Raw genomic sequence first — 19,726 nt, 5'->3', positions numbered from 1 at the left:
ATTTCGATCCTGTGCAGTGCCCCACCCCCATACCAGTCAGTGATGCAGCCAGTTAGATCTGGTACATCTGTAGAAATTTGTTTGGTGACATACCAAATCTCCTCAAACTCCTAGTGAAATATAGCCGCTGTTGTGTCTTATTTGTAATTGCATCGATATGTTAGGCCTAGGATACATCCTCAGAGATGCTGACACCTAGGAACTTGAAATTGTTCACCCTTTCTGAAGTCTACAAATAAGTCAATGGTCTTACTAACGTTGAGTGCAAGGCTTTTTTACTACAACACCACAGCAATTTCTTACAAGAAAGAATTAATGAGAACAAGAAAAAATCCATTGTACTGCCAAGTGGTCATGGTGTTGCTATTTGAGGTAGTGATTAGTGTTGGTTCAGGAGCCTACAAGAGCCAGAGGCAGATAGGTACAGATTACACACAGAATATAAATCATACACAAATTATACAAGGCAGTGAAGAGAGGGGAAAAACGGCACCACATTGGTAGGTCTGGAGTCTCTTATAGGCCAGGCTAAGAATGACAGATTTTCTGTCCTATGGACGTGTGTTGACAGCAATCATCACTTCTTTTCATATTCTAGATCATTAACTGAATTCCCCAGCAGTTATGATGGGATTTAAACTCAGATGTCTAGATTCCTGGATTATTGGCCTAGTACCTTAAGCTGTGCACCACAGGCACAGTTACTGGAGCCTTACGCTGACAGTACAGCTGGTCTGACCTGAAGAAGATTACCACACAACCCTTGCAGAGAGCTGCTCACCACTAATGGCCAATACTCCTTGGATAATATCAAAACATAACCCCCAGCACAATCCTCGCTGATTTGATTTGACACAAGCAATGCATTTCACTGTATGGTTCAATGTACATGTGACGATAAAATCAATCGTCTAATCAGGCTAGTCAGACAACCAGACCCAAGAACAGCTTCTTTTCATTGCTGTCAGACTTGTAAACCAGTCACCTCCTTTACATCCCTGCTGCCTTCTCAAACCCCTAATCCTACTTCTTCTGTTATTGTCAATTTGGCATCTCCTTTTGAACTGCTGAACATTGCTCCATTCTATTGCTTTGCGCTCATCCCTGTATTTATCGTATGTATCATTACTGTGCACACTGTTTACTCAGCTGCACATGAGCAAGGACTTTAATTGCATCTCATTTCATTGTGTGACAAGAAGTTAACCTGAATCTGAATCATGCAGGCTGCAAGATCAGATAATCCCTTTCCCTGGTGTTAGTTGTAAGAGAAATGTTGGCCAGGGGGCCAGGAAGGACCCTCTTCTCTGCAAAGTACTGTCACTGGGTCGCTTCCACTCACCCTTCGTCCGCACTGAGAGAGTAGCCTAGCTCGTAAGCAATTGCACCCCCACCCCTGAAGCATAGGGATTAGTGAAGGTACCTATTTGACAGAACAACCTGAGACAGAATTACATTTACTATAAGTGACTTAGATGGCAGGAAATTTGTTGATTTGCCACAGCAGAACAAAGACATAAATTACAAAAAATAAATAAATAGTGCAAAGCAGAAGAAATAATGAGGTGGTGTTCACAGGTTCACAAACTGTTCAGAAATCTGATGGCAGAGGGGAAGAAGCTGTTCCCAAAAATGTTGAGCATACCTTCAGGCTGCTGTACTTCCTCCCTGATGGTGGTAATGAGAAGAGGACGTGTATTGGGTCCTTAATGACGGATGCTGTCTTTTTGAGGCATCGTCTTTTGAAGGTATACTTGATAATGGGAGGGCCTGTGTTTATGATGGAGCTGACTGAATTTACAGCCCTCTGCAGCTTTTTCCAATCCTGTGCAATGGTGCTTTCATTCCAGATGTTGATGCAACCACTCAGAATGCTCTCCATGGTACATCAATAGAAATTTACTAGTATACAAGGCCCTGGCTGGGGGCCAAAGGGCCTCTTTCTGTGGTCTGCAGTTCTATGATCCAGCCTTCTGTGTCTTCTTGTGGGTGTGGTGTTGTGCCTACCTTCATACTGTGTGGGTACACTCACTTCCAGACCCCGGCTGACCAAAAGCACAATTCCCATTGGAGGGATTGGGAGGCGGGAGGATCAGGGTCTTCAGTGCATGTTGACGCCCCCCAGTTAAGGTGCTGCTTTGTTCCCTTACAGGTGGAATACGTCATTAAATGCGACATGTCAGCTCTGCAGAGGGTGCTGTACCGTCACATGCAGGCAAAGGGCGTGTTGCTGACCGATGGCTCAGAGAAGGACAAGAAGGTCTGGGAACCCTCCAGTTGACAGCTGACACTGTCTCCTTCACATGAGCAGTGGCTGGTGGTGGCTAGTTGTTATTACTGTTCTGCATGGTTACAGTTAGTTTCTCTTCCAGCCTACTTGTTTGGTAATGTCTCTCAAATTCCTTTCCAACAAGCAGATTACACTTCAATGGGAATACCTTTCCTTTGACCTATCTCTCTATTGCAAATGGTTCCCACTGAGGTCAGGTTCTGCCATTTAATTGTGAATTTTTGGGCATCTTCTCTGCAGGGCAAAGGTGGCACGAAGACCTTGATGAACACCATCATGCAGTTGAGGAAGATTTGTAACCACCCATACATGTTCCAGCACATTGAGGTAGGCAGCACAGCACAGGGCCAGAGTCACTGGACGATGGGAGAGGTGGGGGAGCGGTTGACCAAGGTGAAGTGCATCTGCTCCTTAAACCATGAGATCTAGGAGCAGAATTAGGCCATTAAGTCTGCTTTGCCATCATTTAACGTATTTTTCTCAATTCCATCCTCATAACCCTTAACTCCCTTATCAATCAAGAGCCTATTAATTTCTGTCTTAAGTACACCCAATGACTTGGCCTTCAAAGCTGTCCATTGCAATGCATTCCATCGATTTACCACCCACTTCCTCATCTCAGTTCAAAAAGGACATCCTTCTATTCTAACACTGTGCTGTCAGATCCTAGACTCTCCTAAGGATGGAAATGTCCTCTCCACATCCACTCTGTCTCGGCCTTTCAGTATTAAGTAGTTTCCTCTCACCCTTATGAACTCCATCAAGTACAGGCCCAGAAACATCAAACACTCCTCGTATGTTAAGTCTTCCATATCCAGTATCATTTTTGTGAATCCCCTGTGGGCCCTCGAGGGCCAGCAGATCTTTCCTTAGATACGGGGCCCAAAATTGCTCACAGTATTCCAAATGGAGTCTGATCAACGCCTTGTAAAGCTCCCCCACCCTACCTGAGTACTCTCACTGTACAGGCTCTGTTTAAGTGTACGTTTCTCTCAAAGTCAGGGGTGCCATTAGAGGCAGAAAGATGGGGGAGAGTAGCTACATAGGTAGGTGTGAAAGGCTGTGACTGTGATTCCCAAGCTTAAGGAACAAGAACTGGATTTCCGATTCTTGATCACTTGCTGAAAGATATGTGTGTGTGTGTGTGTGTAACTTGCTTCTGTTTAATTGTGTGTGTGAACATGTTTGTTGATTTATGTATGTATATGGTAGCATGTACACATACTGTACATATGCATTGTTGTGGATTGCTTAGCTGATTGTGTGTGTGTGCTTGATTGTGTACATGCTTGTGCATCTGCCCATAAAACATAGCACAGAACAGCACAGTACAATCCTTTCAGCCTATAATTTTACACGGACCTGTTAATCTACTCCAAGATCCATCTAACGCTTCCCTCCCACATAGCCCTTCCATTTTTTTCTTTCTGTACTACAGAATACCCTCCCTTCAATCCATGATGATATACCGACCTTTTAATCTAATCCACGATCTACCTAACCCTTCTCTCCTACGTGGCCCTGAACTTTTCAATCACCCATGTGCCTATCTAAAATCTTCCATGTTCCTAACGTCTCTGCCTCTACCATCACCCTGGCAACATGGTCCACACACCCAGCCCTCTCTGTGTAAAAGACCAACCTCTAACATACCCCTTGTACTTTCCTCCTATCACCTTAAAATTATGCCCTCTCACATGAGCCATTTCCACCCTGGGAAAAAGTCTCTGACTGTCCACTCCGTCTATGCATCTTATCATCTTATGCACCTCGATCAAGTCACCTTTCATCCTCCTTCACTCCGAAGAGAAAAGCCCTAGCTTGCTTAACCTTTATGAGACAAGTTTAAGGTTGCGTTGAGTCCTAATTTCATCTACTGTTCATCTGCAAACAGCTCAAAGAATAAATAGGATGTTTTGGGTCAAGACCCTTCATCAGGACTGGCTCTCGACCCAAAACATTGACAGTCCATTTCCCTCCACAGATGCTGCCTGACCCAGTGAGTTCCTCCAGCATTTTGTGTTTGTTACTCCAGCTTTCCAGCATCTGCAGTTTCTTGTGTCTCACTTTACAAAAGGGTCAGCATAGGTTTAGTAGTTAGAATCCCCTGTTGCGATGTATGATCCTCTCATCTGGAATCCAGAAATGTTCTAGTGTGATTGGCCATTTAAATAAAGAGCATGCATTAGGTGATAGAAATCACTGTGTAATTGGCTAAATGTGATGTTGGTTAAATAGCTGCTGGGAATTCTCTGGGAATTCAGAATATTCCAGTGATTATCTGTGTCCTTTTCCTTTCATTTCTTGACGCTTTGTCTTTTTGATCAGGAATCTTTCTCAGAACACTTGGGATTTACTGGAGGCATTGTACAAGGGTAAGTCAGACCAGTCTCCACACGCGTCACCATTTGAAATGAGTGACATAGTGTTCAGTGAATTGGGTAACTCACCAAACAAATGTAAACCATGTCTCCCCAGACCAGACTTAGAATCTCACCTGCTTGTGTTGAATTTCAACTACTGAGTGTGTAAGATGAAGTTTCGCTAATGAAGCTCGAGAAATTATCTCAACTGATCTTCGGATTGAGTGTGCATGAGACTGTTAACAGGACCTAATTAAAGACTGATTCAAACACAGTCTGTGAAGATGCATCTGATCTGAGGTTTTCCCTAAGAATTTATTGGTATGACTCTGATATGAGGGGTGAATGAAGTAATTGGATTAGTGGAATGGGTAGTTGATGGTCTGCATGGACTCAATGGGCTAAAAGGACCTGTTTCTATGACTGTGATCAGAATTGGGACTTTGAGTGCCGCACAGAATCTCGCCTATAAAGCGAGCATTAAAAGACAAACTTCCTTTCCAGTTACAGGGAACCAGGAGACCTCTGGCTGATCAGTATTTGCAAACAGCAGAGATTTCCCTGTCTTATAGTCCTGGAAAATAGCGGCTCAGAGCTGGGGAGCCTGGATATTGATGCTGGTTTAGGGTTTAGGTGAAGGAAGTCCAGAATCTAACTAGGTGGCACAAAAAGACTGCTGGAGGAACTCAGCAGGTCGAGCAGCATCTGTGGGAATAAAGAAATAGTCAATATTTCAGGTCGAGACTCTGCATTAGGGGAATGATAACACTCCTGCGATGTACCTTCAGATAACTGATGATATTAAGTGCGTAAGAGTAGATTCTCACTACTGCCATTGAGGAGGAGGTAGAGAAGCCTGAAGACCCACAGTCATTGATTTTGGAGCAGCTTCTTGCCCTCCGCTATCAGATTTCTGAGTTGTGCATGTACAACGTTATTCCTTTTTCTGTATTATTTATTTTTGTAATTTATAATAATTTCATGAATTTGCACTGTACTGTTGCCCAAACAACAAATTTCACAACGCAAGTTAACGATAGCTTCTATCCACCTGATATATTACCAGAACAAAATTGTAGGTACTGAAATCCAAAATAAAACCAGAAAATGAAGATAAAGATTAACTTTATTTGTCACAGTGAGATGTGTCAAATCAAAGAGGATTGTGCTGGAGGCAGTTTGCAATTGTTGCCACACTCTGGCAACGACATAGCAAGCCCACAACTAACTAACGCTAACTCGTACATCTTTGGAATGTGGGAAGACACCGGAGCATCCAGAGGAAACCCACAGTGAGAACATACAAACTCTTGATAGGCAGTGGCGGGATTTGAACCCTGATCTCACAGCTGCCCCTGTAAGGCGTTGTGCTAACCGCTGTGCGACCATGCCACCCTGAATGTTGGAAGTACAAAGCGTGTGTGGAGAGAGAAACAGATTTAAATACTTCAGGTCCGAGACAAAAGGCTCAGAATGTTTGTCAAAGAGTCATAGACTTCTCCTTCCATAAGACACCCAACCCCAATTACATCACTCAGCCCATCAAGTCTACACCACCATTCCATAATAACTGGTTTATATCCCTCTCCACCCCATTCTTCGACCTCTCTCTGTAAACATTGACACCCGGATTAACCAAGAGCCTATCAACCTCTGCTTTAAATATACTCAATGCCTTGGCCTCCATAATTATTGTGGCAATGAATTCCACAGATTCACCACCCTCTGACTAAAGAAATTTCTTCTCAACCATCCAAAATGAACATCCCTCTATTCTGAGGCTGTGCCTTCTGGTCCTAGACTTACCCACTATAGGAAAGATCCCCTCCATATCCACTCTGTTTAGGCCTTTCAGTATTAATAGGTTTCAGTGAAATCCCCTTCCCCTATTCTTTTAAACTCTAGAGAGTACAGCCCAGAGCCATCAAATGCTCCTCACATGTTAACTTTTTCATTCCCAGAATAATTCTTGGGAATTTTTTCTAGACCCCTCCCATGCCAGCATATCTTTTCTTAGATAATGAGGGCAGAACTGCTCTCAGTACTCCAAGTGTGGTCTAACCAATGCCTTATAAAGTCTCAGGGACACAACTTGCTTTTTTATTCTAGTCCTATTCACTCAAAATGAATGCTGACATTTGTCTTCCTTACCGCCAACTCAAATTGCAATTTAATCTTTAGGGAATCCTGCACAGACTCCCAAGTCCCTTGACACTTCTGATCATTGAAATGTTTTCATAATTTAGAAGCAGTGTATGCAGCATCCTTTCTGTTAAAGTGCATGACCATACACTTCCTTACACTATTTTCCATCTGCCATTTCTTCACACATTTTTCCAATCTGTCCAAGTCCTTCTGCAGACTCCCTGCTTCCTCAACACTACCTGCCCTTCCACCCATCTTTGTATCTTCTGCAAACTTGGCCACAGAGCTATCAATCTGTTATCCGATTCGTTGCAGAGTACTAGCAGCCAACCAGAGTAGGCCCCTTTATCCTAATTCTTTGCCTCCTGCTAGTAAGCTAATTTTCTATCTATGCTAGTATCCTTTCTGTAATACCATTAAGGAGGTTCATATGCAGCATCTTGTCAAAAGCCAAATAGTCAACAAGCACTGTCTCTCCTGCCTGTTATTTCATCAAAAAATTCCAACAAATTTGTTGGGCAAGATTTCATCCTTAGGAAACCCTGCTGACTTTGGCCTACTTTATCATGTGTCTCCAAGTACTTCAAAACTTCATCCTTAATAATAACATCTTCCCAATCACTGAATTCAGGCTAACTGGTCTATAAATTCCTTTCTTTTGCCTCCCTCCCTTCTTAAAGAGTGGAACAACATTTGCAGTTTTCCAGTCTTCCAGAACCATTCCAGAATCCAGTGATTTTAGAAAGATCATTAATAATGCCTCTTCAGTCTCTTCAGCTACTTCCTTCAGAAAGCTAGGATGCAGGCCATCTGATCCTGGTGCCTTACCTACCTTCAGAACTTTAAGCTTTCCAAACACCTTCTCCTTACTAATTGGCAGTTACATTCACTTCTGCTCCCTAACACACTCAAATTCCTGGCATACTGCCAGTCTTCTACAGTGAAGACTAATGCAAAGTACTTTTTAAGTTCATCTGCCATTTCTTTCTCCATCATTGTTACCTCTCCAGTGTTATTTTACGGTGGTCCAATATACACTCTTGCCTCTCTTATACCTCCATGACATCTGTGGACTTTGGAAAGGGTAAGGTGAGGGAACACATACCAGTCCTCATAGAGGGATCAGAAGTGGAGAGAGTGAGCAGTTTCAAGTCCCTGGGAGTCAATATCTCTGAGGACCTAACCTAGTCCCAACATATCAATGCTCCTATAAAGAAGGCAAGACAGTAGCTCAGTAGCTATATTTCATTTGGAGTTTGAGGAGATTTGGTTTGTCAGTAAAAACACAAATTTTTACAGATGTACTGTGCAGAGTATTCTAACTGCTGCATCACCGTCTGGTATGGGGGGGGGGGGGGTGCCACTGCACAGGATTGAAGTAAGCTGCAGAGTTGTAAAATTAGTCAGCTATGGGCACTGGACATCTTCAAGGAGCAGTGCCTCAAAAAGGCCTATCCATCATTAAGAACCCCTATCACCCAGGACATGCTCTTTTCTCATTGCTACCATCAAGAAGGAGGTACAGAAGCCTGAAGGCACACACTCAATAATTCAGGAAAAGCTTGTTCCCCTCTGCCATCACATGGACATTCAATCCATGAACACTACCTCACTACTTTTTTATTTCCTATTTTTTGCACTATTTATTGAACTATATAGTATATATATACACACACAGTGTAAATCACAGGTTTTTTACTCTGTTACCATGTATTGCTTCATACTGCTGCCACTAAGTTAACAAGTTTCCCAACATATGCTGATGATATTAAATCTGATTCTCTTATAAATCTGAAAAAAAACTTATGGTATCTTCTTTGATATCTTTGGGCTAGCTTACCTACATATTTCATCTTCTCTCTCCTTTTTCAGTTGCTTTCTGTTGATTTTTAAAAGCTTCCCTGTGCTCCAATGTCTCACTAGTTTTTGCATTTTGCGTTTATACTGTCTTTGATTTCACTTGTTAGCACAGTTGCTTCAATCTGCCTTTGGAATATTTATTGATCTTTGGGATGTACTTATCTTCCACCTTCTGAATTGATCCCAAATTCTTAATCTGAATTGTTCCTCCATCATCCCTGCTAGTGTTCCCTTCCAATCATCTTTAGCCAGCTCCTCTCTCATGCCTCTGTAACTCCCTTTACTCCACTGTAATACTGATATATCTAGCTTTATCTTCTCCCTCTCTAAGTTCAGAGTGAATTCTATCTTCATAACTATCTTCCAAGGGTTTCTTTACTACAAGCTCCCAAATCAAATCTGGTTTATTACACAACAGTGAATTCGGAAATAACTTTCCCCTAATGGGCTCAACTACAAGCTGCTCTAAAAAGCTATCTCTTAGGCACTGTACAAATTCCCGCTTTTGGGATGCAGCCCCAACCTGCTTTTCTCAATCTACCTGCATATTAAAATCCCCTATCACTATTGTTACATTGCCCTTATTACAAGCCTTCACCATTTCCCACTAAAATTCATTTCCTGCATCTGGCTACTGTTGGGACTTGTATATAACTCCCCTGGGCACCTTTTTACCCTTTTTTTAACTCTACCCACAGGGATTGTACATCTTCCGATCTTATGATCTCTTTCTAAGGATTTGATTTCTTCTTTTATCAAAAGGACTTGCCTGTCCTTTCAATACAATGTGTATCCTTGGACGTTAAGCTCTCAACTACAATCTTCTTTCAGCCACATCTCAGTGATGTTCGCAATGTCAAACTGCCAATCTCTAACTCCGCTACGAGATCATCTGCCTTATTCTGTATACTGTGTGGATTCCAATATAACACATTTCATAGATGCTGCCTGACCTGTAGAGTGTTTTCAGTATGTTATGTGTTTATTTAAGGAGCGTGTAGTAATGCTTTTGGAAGTAATGTTGTGTTGGGAAGCCACAGTTGGGTCGACATGATCACCAGCCTGGTATTGAGTGGGGATCTCGTTCTTCTCCGACAGAGCCGATCTATACCGAGCCTCAGGGAAGTTTGAACTGCTGGACAGAATTCTCCCCAAGTTGCGGGCAACCAACCACAGGGTACTACTCTTCTGCCAAATGACCTCACTGATGACCATCATGGAAGACTACTTTGCATACCGCAGCTTCAAGTACCTCCGGCTGGATGGTGAGTGCGGGGCTTTTGTTTTTCACCTCTTCCCATCCCAAACTGAGCTACCCTTCTGCCTCTGATCACACCAAACTCCTCAAACCTCTAAAGTGGCTGCTCCCCATTGGAGAGGAACACTACTGGTAGGATCAGTTTTGGTGCTGATTAAACAGCTGAATTACTTTCTCCATTGGGACAATTGTCCCATGGATGAGCTGGGTTGTTCGAAATCAACAAGCCTGACTGACAAAGTCCAAAGTAAACTTATAAGTTATAATATAATTTATTATATAAGTAAATAAATTATAAATGAATTAATATTAATATTAATTATAAATTTAGTTTACACACAGTGGCCACTTTAATAAGTACACCTGCTCAACTGTTTGTTATGCAAATATCTAATCAGCCAATCGTGGCAGCAACTCAATGCGTAAAAGCATGCAGACACTGTCAAGAGGTTCAGTTATTCAGGCCAAACATCAGAATGGGGAAGAAATGTGATCTAAGTGACTTTGGCCAAGGAATGATTCTTGTTGCCAGTTGGGATGGTTTGAGTATCTCAGAAACTGCTGATCTCCTGGGATTTTCACAAACAGCAGTCTCTAGAGTTTACAGAGAATTATGTGAAAAACAAAAATAAAATATCCAGTGAGTGGCAGATCTGTGGGCAAAAACACAAAGTTAATGAGAGATTAGAGGAGAATAACCAGTCTGGTTCAAGTTGACAGGAAGATGACAGAAATAACCACATGTTACAACAGTGGTGTGCAATGGAGCATCTCTGAATGTACAACATGTCAAACCTCGAAGTGGACAGGCTATAGCAGCAGAAGACCAGACCGGATCCCACTCCTGTATTTAGTAAAGTGGCCACTCAGTGTCTGTCAACATATACTGCAAGAAAATGAACCTCAAAGTAGTATGTTGGCCTGACTGTATGACACATGTTCTCTATTATTATTTACTTATTTGTTATTTGGACATTTTTTGATATTTGCACAGTTTGTCTCCTTTAGCACATTGGTTGTTTGTTAGTCTTTGTGTTTTTCATCGATTCAACTGTACTTCTTTGTTCTACACAAGATTATCATCATCTGCAGAACCTCTTGTACTTTTGTCATGTTCTAATTGTTCTTTCTTATAAAAATGTGTTTAATTTATATTTATTTGCTTGTGAACATTGTGTCCTTGTGATGTTGCTCTAAGATTTTCAGTGCACTTGTGCATACATATACTTGTGTAGATGGCAATAAACTCCACTTAGTTTTTGCGATCATGGTGATTATCTGGTCTGAGGTGAATGTTAAGGGATAGAGCCGATATTTATCTCTTCTTTTCTGTTTTCTCAGAAGAACAGCAGAGGGAGTTTCTTGTGGTAAAGTCAAAACCAGAGTGAGAATCAGATTTATTATCACTAGCATACACTCAGTGGCCACTTTATTGGGTTCCTCCTGTACCTGAGTGGACATCCGTGTTCTGCTGCCTGTCCACTTGAAATTTTGACATGTTGTGCATTCAGGGATGCTCCTCTGTCTCGCTGTTCTCCTCTGACTTCTCTCATTAACAAGATGTTTTCACCCACAGAACTAGCGCTCAATAAATTTTTGTTTTGTTTCTTGCACTATTATCTGTAAATTCTAGAGACTGTCGTGCATGAAAATCCCAGGAGATCAGCAGTTTCGGAGATACTCAAACCACCCTGTCTGGCACCAGCAATCATTTCACAGTCATTCTGATGTTTGGTCTGAACAACAACTGAACCTCTAGACCACGTCTGCATGTGAATTGCTGCCACATGGTTGGCTGATTAGATATTTGCATTAATGAGCAAGTGTACCTAATAACCGAGGTATACTTAGCAACTAGGTGTATTTCCTGAAATGTATTATTTTGTGACAGCAGTACAGTGCAAAACTTAAAAACATCTATATAAGTTATAAAAATAAGTAAATAGTGCAAAGGACAAATGGTGAGGTAGTGTTAGTCGGTTTATGGACCATTCAGAAATCTAATGGCAGTGGGGGAGAAAGCAGTTCCTAAAGTATTGAAAGTATGTACCTTGTACCTTTTCCCTGGTGGTAGTAACATGAAGTCAAGGTTATTGCCATGCACGGGTACAGTAAGGTACAGGTATAATGAAGAACTTGCAACAGAATCACAGGCACATAGATATAGACAATAGTATAAATTATACATAAATTAGACAACTGAAAATCATTTTTTCAAAATGATATTATTACAAAAATTCAATTAGAAAAAGTTAAGAGCAGTGAACAATCTGTTGGAGGAACGTGGCGTATCAAGCAACATCTGTGGGAGCTGGATGCTGAACTGCTATGGGATTTTGATCCAAAATGTCAATACTCCCCCAACAGATGCAGCTCAAGTTTCTAACTTCATCCAGCAGATTGTTTCTTATTCCACATTCCAGTATCTACAGTCTCTAGAAAAGCTGAAAAATTCCTGGCTCCTGGCTACACATGCAGGAACAGGGATGGGTGGAATTCCATTCACTCAGATCCCCCACCCCCACCTCATGGGAGCAGTGGCCTGATGAGGTCAATCACATGATGCATGGGTGATGCTGAGCTGGGTAAGCAGCCTTACAAAGGATTCTGCAAATGCTGGAAATCTGGAGCAACACACACAAAATGCTGGAGGAACTCAGAAGGTTAGGCAGCATCTATGGAAGGGAATAAAGGATTTCAGGCTGAAGCCTTTCAATAGACTGGAAAGGAGTGTGGCAGAAGCCAGAATAAAATGGGGAAAGGGGAAGGGTGATAAGTGAATGCAGGTGAGAGGAGAAGAAGTGGGAATGATGTGAGAAGTTGGGGGGTGAAAGTTGGAAGAGGCTAAGGGCTGAACTAGATGGAATCTGATCGGAGAGGACAATGGATCATGTATAGAGGTACTAGCATCCTGAGGGGATATTTGCCCCACTAGGGACAGGTAGGGTGGGACCATACCAATAGAATACCCTCACTCTGTGACAGCATGGTTTTCCTTACCCATCAAGGATCTTTGTGCCACTACACGTGCATTCCTTCAGGATCCCAATGACTCTGTAAAGAGCCCAATGTCCTCTCATATCACATTCCATCTTATTCAACCCTTTGCCTCCTCCACCCAGATCTCCACAGCTCTCAATTCTCTATCTACTTCCTCTTTAGATACTTCCAGTGATCTGGACTACAGAATCAGAATATCAGGTTTATTATCAAATTTGTTATTTGATAATAACCAGTACAGTGGAAATACATGTTTACTATAATCAGCAAAATAAATAAATACTGCAAAGACTAATGAGGTAAGCATAATAATAAAAAGAATAATAAAAGAGTAAAAGGCTTTAAGCTCATTGGGGAGTGAAACTTCACTGCCATTAGGTTTCACTTTATAGGAAGTATTGGCAGGCAAACCTTGCCAAAGACTCATGCATCTGATTGTCTCTTGCTTCACATGGAATTTCTTTCCACTCTCACAACGGCCTTCCATAGGTCATACATGGACTTCTTGTAGGATACGGGTTAACATAGAAACACAGAAAATAGGTGCAGGAGTAGGCCATTCGGCCCTTCAAGCCTCACCGCCGTTCAGTATGATCATGACTGATCATCCAACTCAGAAACCTGTACCTGCTTTCTCTCCATACCCCCTGATCCACAAGGGCCATATCTAACTTCCTCTTAAATATAGCCAATGAACCGGCCTCAACTGTTTCCTGTGGCAGAGAATTCCACAGATTCACCACTCTCTGTGTGAAGAAGTTTTTCCTCATCTCGGTCCTAAAAGGCTTCCCCTTTATCCTTAAACTGTGACCCCTCGTTCTGGACTTCCCCAACATCGGAAACAATCTTCCTGCATCTAGCCTGTCCGATCCCTTTAGAATTTTATACATTTCAATAAGATCCCCCCTCAATCTTCTAAATTCTAGTGAGTATAAGCCTAGTCGATCCAGTCTTTCTTCATATGCAAGTCCCGCCATCCCAGAAATCAATCTGGTGAACCTTCTCTGTACTCCCTCTATGGCAAGAATGTCTTTCCTCAGATTAGGGGACCAAAACTGCACACAATATTCTAGGTGCGGTCTCACTAAGGCCTTGTACAACTGCAATAGAAAAGGGTTCACCTTTTGTGGTAATGAATTGCAGAGATTCACCACCCTAGGCAGGTTATTCAGCTGGGCAGCTGGAGGATGATGTAGGAACTGATGTGGGGATGGGTGGTCCTTTAAAACGCAACTAACTAACTGTATGAACATAGTTTTCCTCTAGGCCTGTCGTACAATTAACCTACCACTAGGTGGAGCCATCTGCCTTTTGTGGACCTCGCCACCACAAGATCATTTTTGAAATCGAAACTTTGTTGACAAATTTTAGGTGGACTTCCCATCCCTGCTCGTTCCGAAAGAGAAACGAAATTAAAATTAGTTCTAATACCGAGTGGTAGTCAGAGCAGGAATAGTATCATAGTGTAGATGAATGAGTGGCTGAGGAAGTGGTGCAGGGGCAGGGTTTCAGATTTCTGGATTATTGGATTCTTCTGGGGAGGTATGATCTGTACAAAAAGGACCTGTTACACCTAATCGCAAGGTGGTCCAATATCCTTGTGAGCAGATTTGCTAGAGCTCCTGGGGGAGAATTTAAAATAAGATTGGTTGGGGGATGGGAACCAGAGTGATGGGGCAGTTGGTATACAAGTTGATGCAATGTGTAGTGAGAGCAGGCAGGTGAAACATGGCAAAGTTGCAGTCAATGGGATGAGTTGACGTGTATCTTGGGGGGAAGAATCAAAAAGGGTAATGAGTATAGGACTGAAGGTGTTGTATTTGAATGCACGTATATCGATTAAGATAGATGATCTTGTAAGGCAGTTAGAATTGGCAGGTGTGTGGTTGTGGGCATCTCTGAGTTGTGGCTGAAAGGAGATCATAGTTGGGAGCTTAACGTTGAAGGATACACATTTGAGAGCTCAAAGGGAGCATGAGAAGGCCTTGGCATGTAGGATTAAGGAGAACCCCAAGGCGTTCTATGCGTATGTGAAGAACAGGAGGATGACGAGAACGAAGGTGGGACTGCTAAAGGATAAAGAGGGCAACATGTGCCTGGAGGCGGAGGAGGTTGGGGAGGTCCTGAATGAATACTTTGCTTCAGTATTCACAAGTGAAAAGGATCTTGATCAGGGTGAGGTCAAAATAGAGCGGGCCTGTGTGCTGGACAATGTGGAGATTAAGGAAGAAGAAGTGCTGGATCTTCTTAAAAGCATCAAGATTGATAAATTCCCAGGGCCGGATATGATACACCCGAGGTTGTTGTGGGAATTGAGAGAAGAGATCGCTGGAGCATTAGCTATGATCTTTGAATCCTCTTTGGCTGCAGAGGAAGTGCCGGAGGACTGGAGAATGGCAAATGTAGTTCCCTTGTTTAAAAAAGGTAATAGGGAGAAACCTGGGAACTATAGACCGGTGAGTCTTATGTCGGTGGTCTGCAAACAACTGGAAAGGATTCTTAAGGATAGGATCTACGAGCATTTGGAGAAGTACAGTCTACTCATGGATAGTCAACATGGCTTTGTGAAGGGAAGATCATGCCTCACGAGCCTGATTGAGTTTTTTGAAGAGGTAACAAAAGAATTTGATGAGAGTAGGGCAGTGGATGTGGGCATTAACAAGGCATTTGACAAGGTCGCTCACGAGAGACTCATCCAGAAAGTCATGAGGCATGGGATCAGTGGAACCTTGGCTGTTTGGATAAAAAATTGGCTTAAAGGAAGAAACCAGAGGATAGTTGTGGAAGGAAAATATTCTGCCTGGAGGTCGGTGACTAGTGGAGTGCCACAGGGATCTGTCCTGGGACCCCTGCTATTTGTGATTTTTATAAATGACCTGGATGTAGAGGCGGAAGGATGGGTGAGTAAGTTTGCAGATGACATGAAGATTGGAGGAGTTGTGGATGGAGCTGCAGGTTGTCGAAGGTTACAAGATGATATAGACAGGCTGCAGAATTAGGCAGAAAAATGGCAGATGGAGTTCAATCCGGATAAGTGTGGGGTGATGCATTTTGGAAGGACAAACCAGAAGACTGAGTACAGGATTAATGGTCAGTTACTTAAGACTGTGGATGAACAATGGGACCTTGGTGTTCAAATCCATACATCCCTCAAGGTCACTGCACAAGTTGATAGGGTAGTTAAGAAGGCCTATGGGATGCTAGGCTTCATTAACAGGGGGATTGAGTTCAAGAGTAGAGAGGTCATATTGCAACTCGACAAATCTCTGGTGAGACTGCACCTAGAGTATCATGTTCAATTCTGGTCACCTCATTATAGGAAGGATGTGGAAGCTATGGAGAGGGTGCAGAGGAGATTTACCAGGGTGTTGCCTGGTTTGGAGAACAAGTCATATGAAGCAAGGTTAGCAGAGCTGGGTCTTTTCTCTTTAGAGTGTAGAAGAATGAGAGAGGACTTGATAGAGGTCTACAAGATTATGAGAGGCATAGATAGGGTGGATAGTCAGTACCTGTTTCCCAGGGCACCAATAGCAAACACCAGAGGGCATATGTACAAAATTAAGGGAGGGAAGTTTAGGAGAGACATAAGGGGTAAGTTTTTTACACAGAGGATTGTGAGTGCCTGGAATGACTTGCCAGGGTTGGTGGTGGAGGCTAAAACATTAGGGGTATTTAAGAGCCTCTTGGACAGGCACATGGATGAAAGAAAAATAGAGGGTTATGGGGTAGTATGGGTTTAGTACTTTTTTTAAGGATTATATGGGTCGGCACAACATAGAGGGCTGAAGGGCCTGTACTGTGCTATAATGTTCTATGGTTCAATGGTATTGAAAGGACAGGCTGGTAGGCAGAGAGTGTGGCTTCATTTGGTAAAAAATGAAATCAAATCCTCAGAAGGAGGTGACATAGGATCAGAAGATGTGGATTTCTTATGGGTAGAGTTAAAAAACTGTAAGGGTAAATAGACCCTGATGGGAGTTATATACAGGCTCCCAAACAGTAGCCGGATGTGGGATATCAATTTTAATGGGAAAAAGAATAGACATGTAATAAGGACAATGTAACGATAGTCATGGGGGATTTCAATAAGAGAGGGAATTTGTACAATGCCTACGAGATAACTCTTTAGAACAGCTTGTTGTTGAGCCCAGCGGGGACAGGCAATTCTGGATCAGTTATTGTGTAATGAAAAGAATTTGATTAGGGTGCTTGAGGTAAAGGAACCCTTAGAAAGCAATGATCGCATTAAGCGAGGAGTCTGTAGAAGGACCTGGACAGATTGGAGAATGGCCAAATAAGTGGCAGAGGGAATATGTTGCATGGAAGTGTGTGATCATGCACTTTAGTAGAAGGAACAAAAGCCTAGACTACTTTCTAAACAGGGAATTGGTCAGACCAAAATGGATATTGTAAGCAGTTTTGGGTCCTTTTTCTCAGAAAAGATATGCTGGGATTGGAGAGAGTCCAGAGGAGGTTTGCAAGAATAATTCCAGTAATGAAAAGTGCGTTGATGGCTCTGGACCTGTACTTGTTGGAGTTTAGGAGAATGTGGGGGTACCTATCAAATATCGAAGCCTGTTGAATTTCAAAAGGCCTAGATTGAATGGATGTGGAGAGGATGTTTCCTTTAGTGGGTGAGACTAGGCCCAGAGGGCACAGCCTCAGAACAGAGGCAAGAAGGAAGTTCTTTAGTCAGAATCTGTGGAGTTCATTGCCATGGATGGCTGTGGAGGCCTAGTCATTAGATATATTTAACGTGGAGGTTAAATAGGTTCTTGATCAGTCAGGGTGTCAAGTGTTACGGGGAAAAGACAGAAGAACGGGGCAGAGAGGGTTAATAAATCAATCGTGATGGAATGGCAGAGCAGACTCGATGAGGCAAGCAGCCTACTTCTGCTCCTGTGTTTCATTGTCTTATGGACATATATTGTGAAATTTGTTCATGTACAGTACAAGACATAAAAAATCAATCAATCAATAAATAGTGCAGAATTAACCATTCAGATACCTGATAGTGGAGAGGATGAAACTGCTCCTAAAATGTTGTCTTCGGCCTGCTGTAGCTCCTCCTTGATGGTAGTAATGTGAAGAATGGACATCTCAGACGGTGAGGTTCCTTGGCGATGGATGCCAGCTTTTGAAGATATCCTCAATGGTGGGAGGATTGTGATGGAACTGGAACCCTTTGCAGCCCTTCGTGATCCTGTGCATTGGAACCTCCATGCCACACGTTGGCGCAGCTGGTTACGATGCTCTCCATGGCTTCCCCTAGAAACTCAAAAATAATCTACACTGTAGGTCTGGGCTGGGCAAGGGTGGACAGGTGGGATTTCTACCACAGTCACTTTTAAGCTCATTTGTATTCATACAGGATTCAAACTCTCAACCTGTCAAGGTGGGGTTTGAACTTACATATTCTGAATCTAGTTAGGTAACATAACCTGATGACTGCAGATACTAGAATCTGGAGCTTTAAAAAAAGCTGGTGCAGGAGCTCAGCGTCTATGGAGGCAGATGGATGGTCTACAGTTTGGGTGAAGATCCTGGTATGTCTTGACCTGAAATGTCAATTATCCCTCTGCCTGCATAGCACTGCCTGACCCACTGATTTCCTCCAGTTCTTGTTCTTTGGTAACATACGTAAGTCACCTCACTGGGTCAGTCTGGGGCTTTACCATGAAGTTCCAGAGGCAAATTTAGCCATGAGGCTCCACTGTGGCCCTGTAAGTTGGGTTCAGTCACAATTATTGCCCATCAACCACTAGGCTCAATGGGTAACTTCAGTCACCTCAACACCGAACTGATTCCACAACAAAAGGCTCACTTTCAAGGACTGTACAACTCGTATTTTCAGTATTTATTTATTATTTGCACAAAGTGTTTTCTTTTGAACACTGGTTGTCTGTAAGTGCTTGTGCGTAGTTTTTCATTGATTCTTTTGTATTTCTTTGTTCTACTGTAAATGCCTGCAAGAAAATGAACCTCCATAGTATATAATGACACACACATAATTTGATAATAGATTTACTTTGAGCTTTGAACTGTACAAGATGGTGCAGGGTAGGATTCAGTCATCTAGTGCCCCCACCCCCCCCCCCGCATGCACTGCCTAACCAGCTGTTCTTCCTATTCCAGGGACCACCAAGTCTGAGGACCGCGGCATGCTTCTGAAGACGTTCAATGAGCCCAACTCTCATTACTTCATCTTTCTACTCAGCACTCGGGCTGGAGGCCTGGGTTTGAATCTTCAGGCTGCAGACACCGTGGTCATCTTTGACAGTGATTGGAACCCACACCAGGTGAGTTGTGCAGGAATCTGTTGTGTGCCCCTTCCCTCTGTGGAGAGAGCTGGCTATCAAAACCCAAAGGGGGCCAATCTAGAGCATGAGGAACCCATTCAGTTGTAGAGTGCAGGAACGTGCCCTTTGACCTGTTAAACTAATGACACCTCATTTCCTTCTGCTTGAACATTGTCCATATCCCTCCTTACTCTGCATGTTCACATGCCTATCTGAGAGCCTCTTAAATTCCTCATTCGTATCTGTCCTGGATAAAGAGCCAATATCTTCTGCCAATTTTAAATCCCTGTCCCACCTAGAAAATGGTGCCCCATACACTATGCTGTTGTTCATTGACTTCAGCTCGGCACTTAATGCAATCGTCCCTCAGAGGTCGGTGGGGAAACTCTTCTCGTTGGGACTCAACGCTCCTCTCTGCAATGGAATCTTGGACTTTTGGTGGAAAGACGCCAGTCAGTCCGAGTTGGAATCAACAACTCAAGCTCCACCACTAGTGCAGCCCCACCCCCCC

General features: G+C 42.9%; 1 protein-coding gene and 1 long non-coding RNA gene across 8 annotated transcripts in view; one reads left to right on the top strand and one right to left on the bottom strand.

The window, feature by feature from the left end:
• The window catches only part of LOC132406370 (uncharacterized), a 147,363-nt gene that overhangs the window by 65,659 nt on the left and 61,978 nt on the right, over positions 1 to 19,726 (bottom strand). Inside the window, exon 3 of the long non-coding RNA XR_009516147.1 lies at positions 17,925 to 18,184. This is a non-coding gene — a long non-coding RNA (uncharacterized LOC132406370). The remainder of the gene's footprint in view (positions 1 to 17,924; positions 18,185 to 19,726) is intronic.
• smarca4a (SWI/SNF related, matrix associated, actin dependent regulator of chromatin, subfamily a, member 4a) overlaps positions 1 to 19,726 on the top strand; it is a 216,958-nt gene that overhangs the window by 148,772 nt on the left and 48,460 nt on the right. For all 7 annotated transcript variants that reach the window (XM_059991941.1, XM_059991940.1, XM_059991937.1 and 4 more), the window contains 5 exons: positions 2,153 to 2,260; positions 2,531 to 2,617; positions 4,619 to 4,665; positions 9,757 to 9,923; positions 19,052 to 19,215. In XM_059991941.1, the coding sequence (XP_059847924.1) occupies positions 2,153 to 2,260; positions 2,531 to 2,617; positions 4,619 to 4,665; positions 9,757 to 9,923; positions 19,052 to 19,215 (573 nt within the window). The remainder of the gene's footprint in view (positions 1 to 2,152; positions 2,261 to 2,530; positions 2,618 to 4,618; positions 4,666 to 9,756; positions 9,924 to 19,051; positions 19,216 to 19,726) is intronic.

The sequence above is a fragment of the Hypanus sabinus genome, chromosome 16 (genome assembly GCF_030144855.1).
Source record: "Hypanus sabinus isolate sHypSab1 chromosome 16, sHypSab1.hap1, whole genome shotgun sequence".
NCBI lineage: Eukaryota > Metazoa > Chordata > Chondrichthyes > Myliobatiformes > Dasyatidae > Hypanus > Hypanus sabinus.
This window is presented reverse-complemented; position numbering and strand designations above follow the sequence as displayed.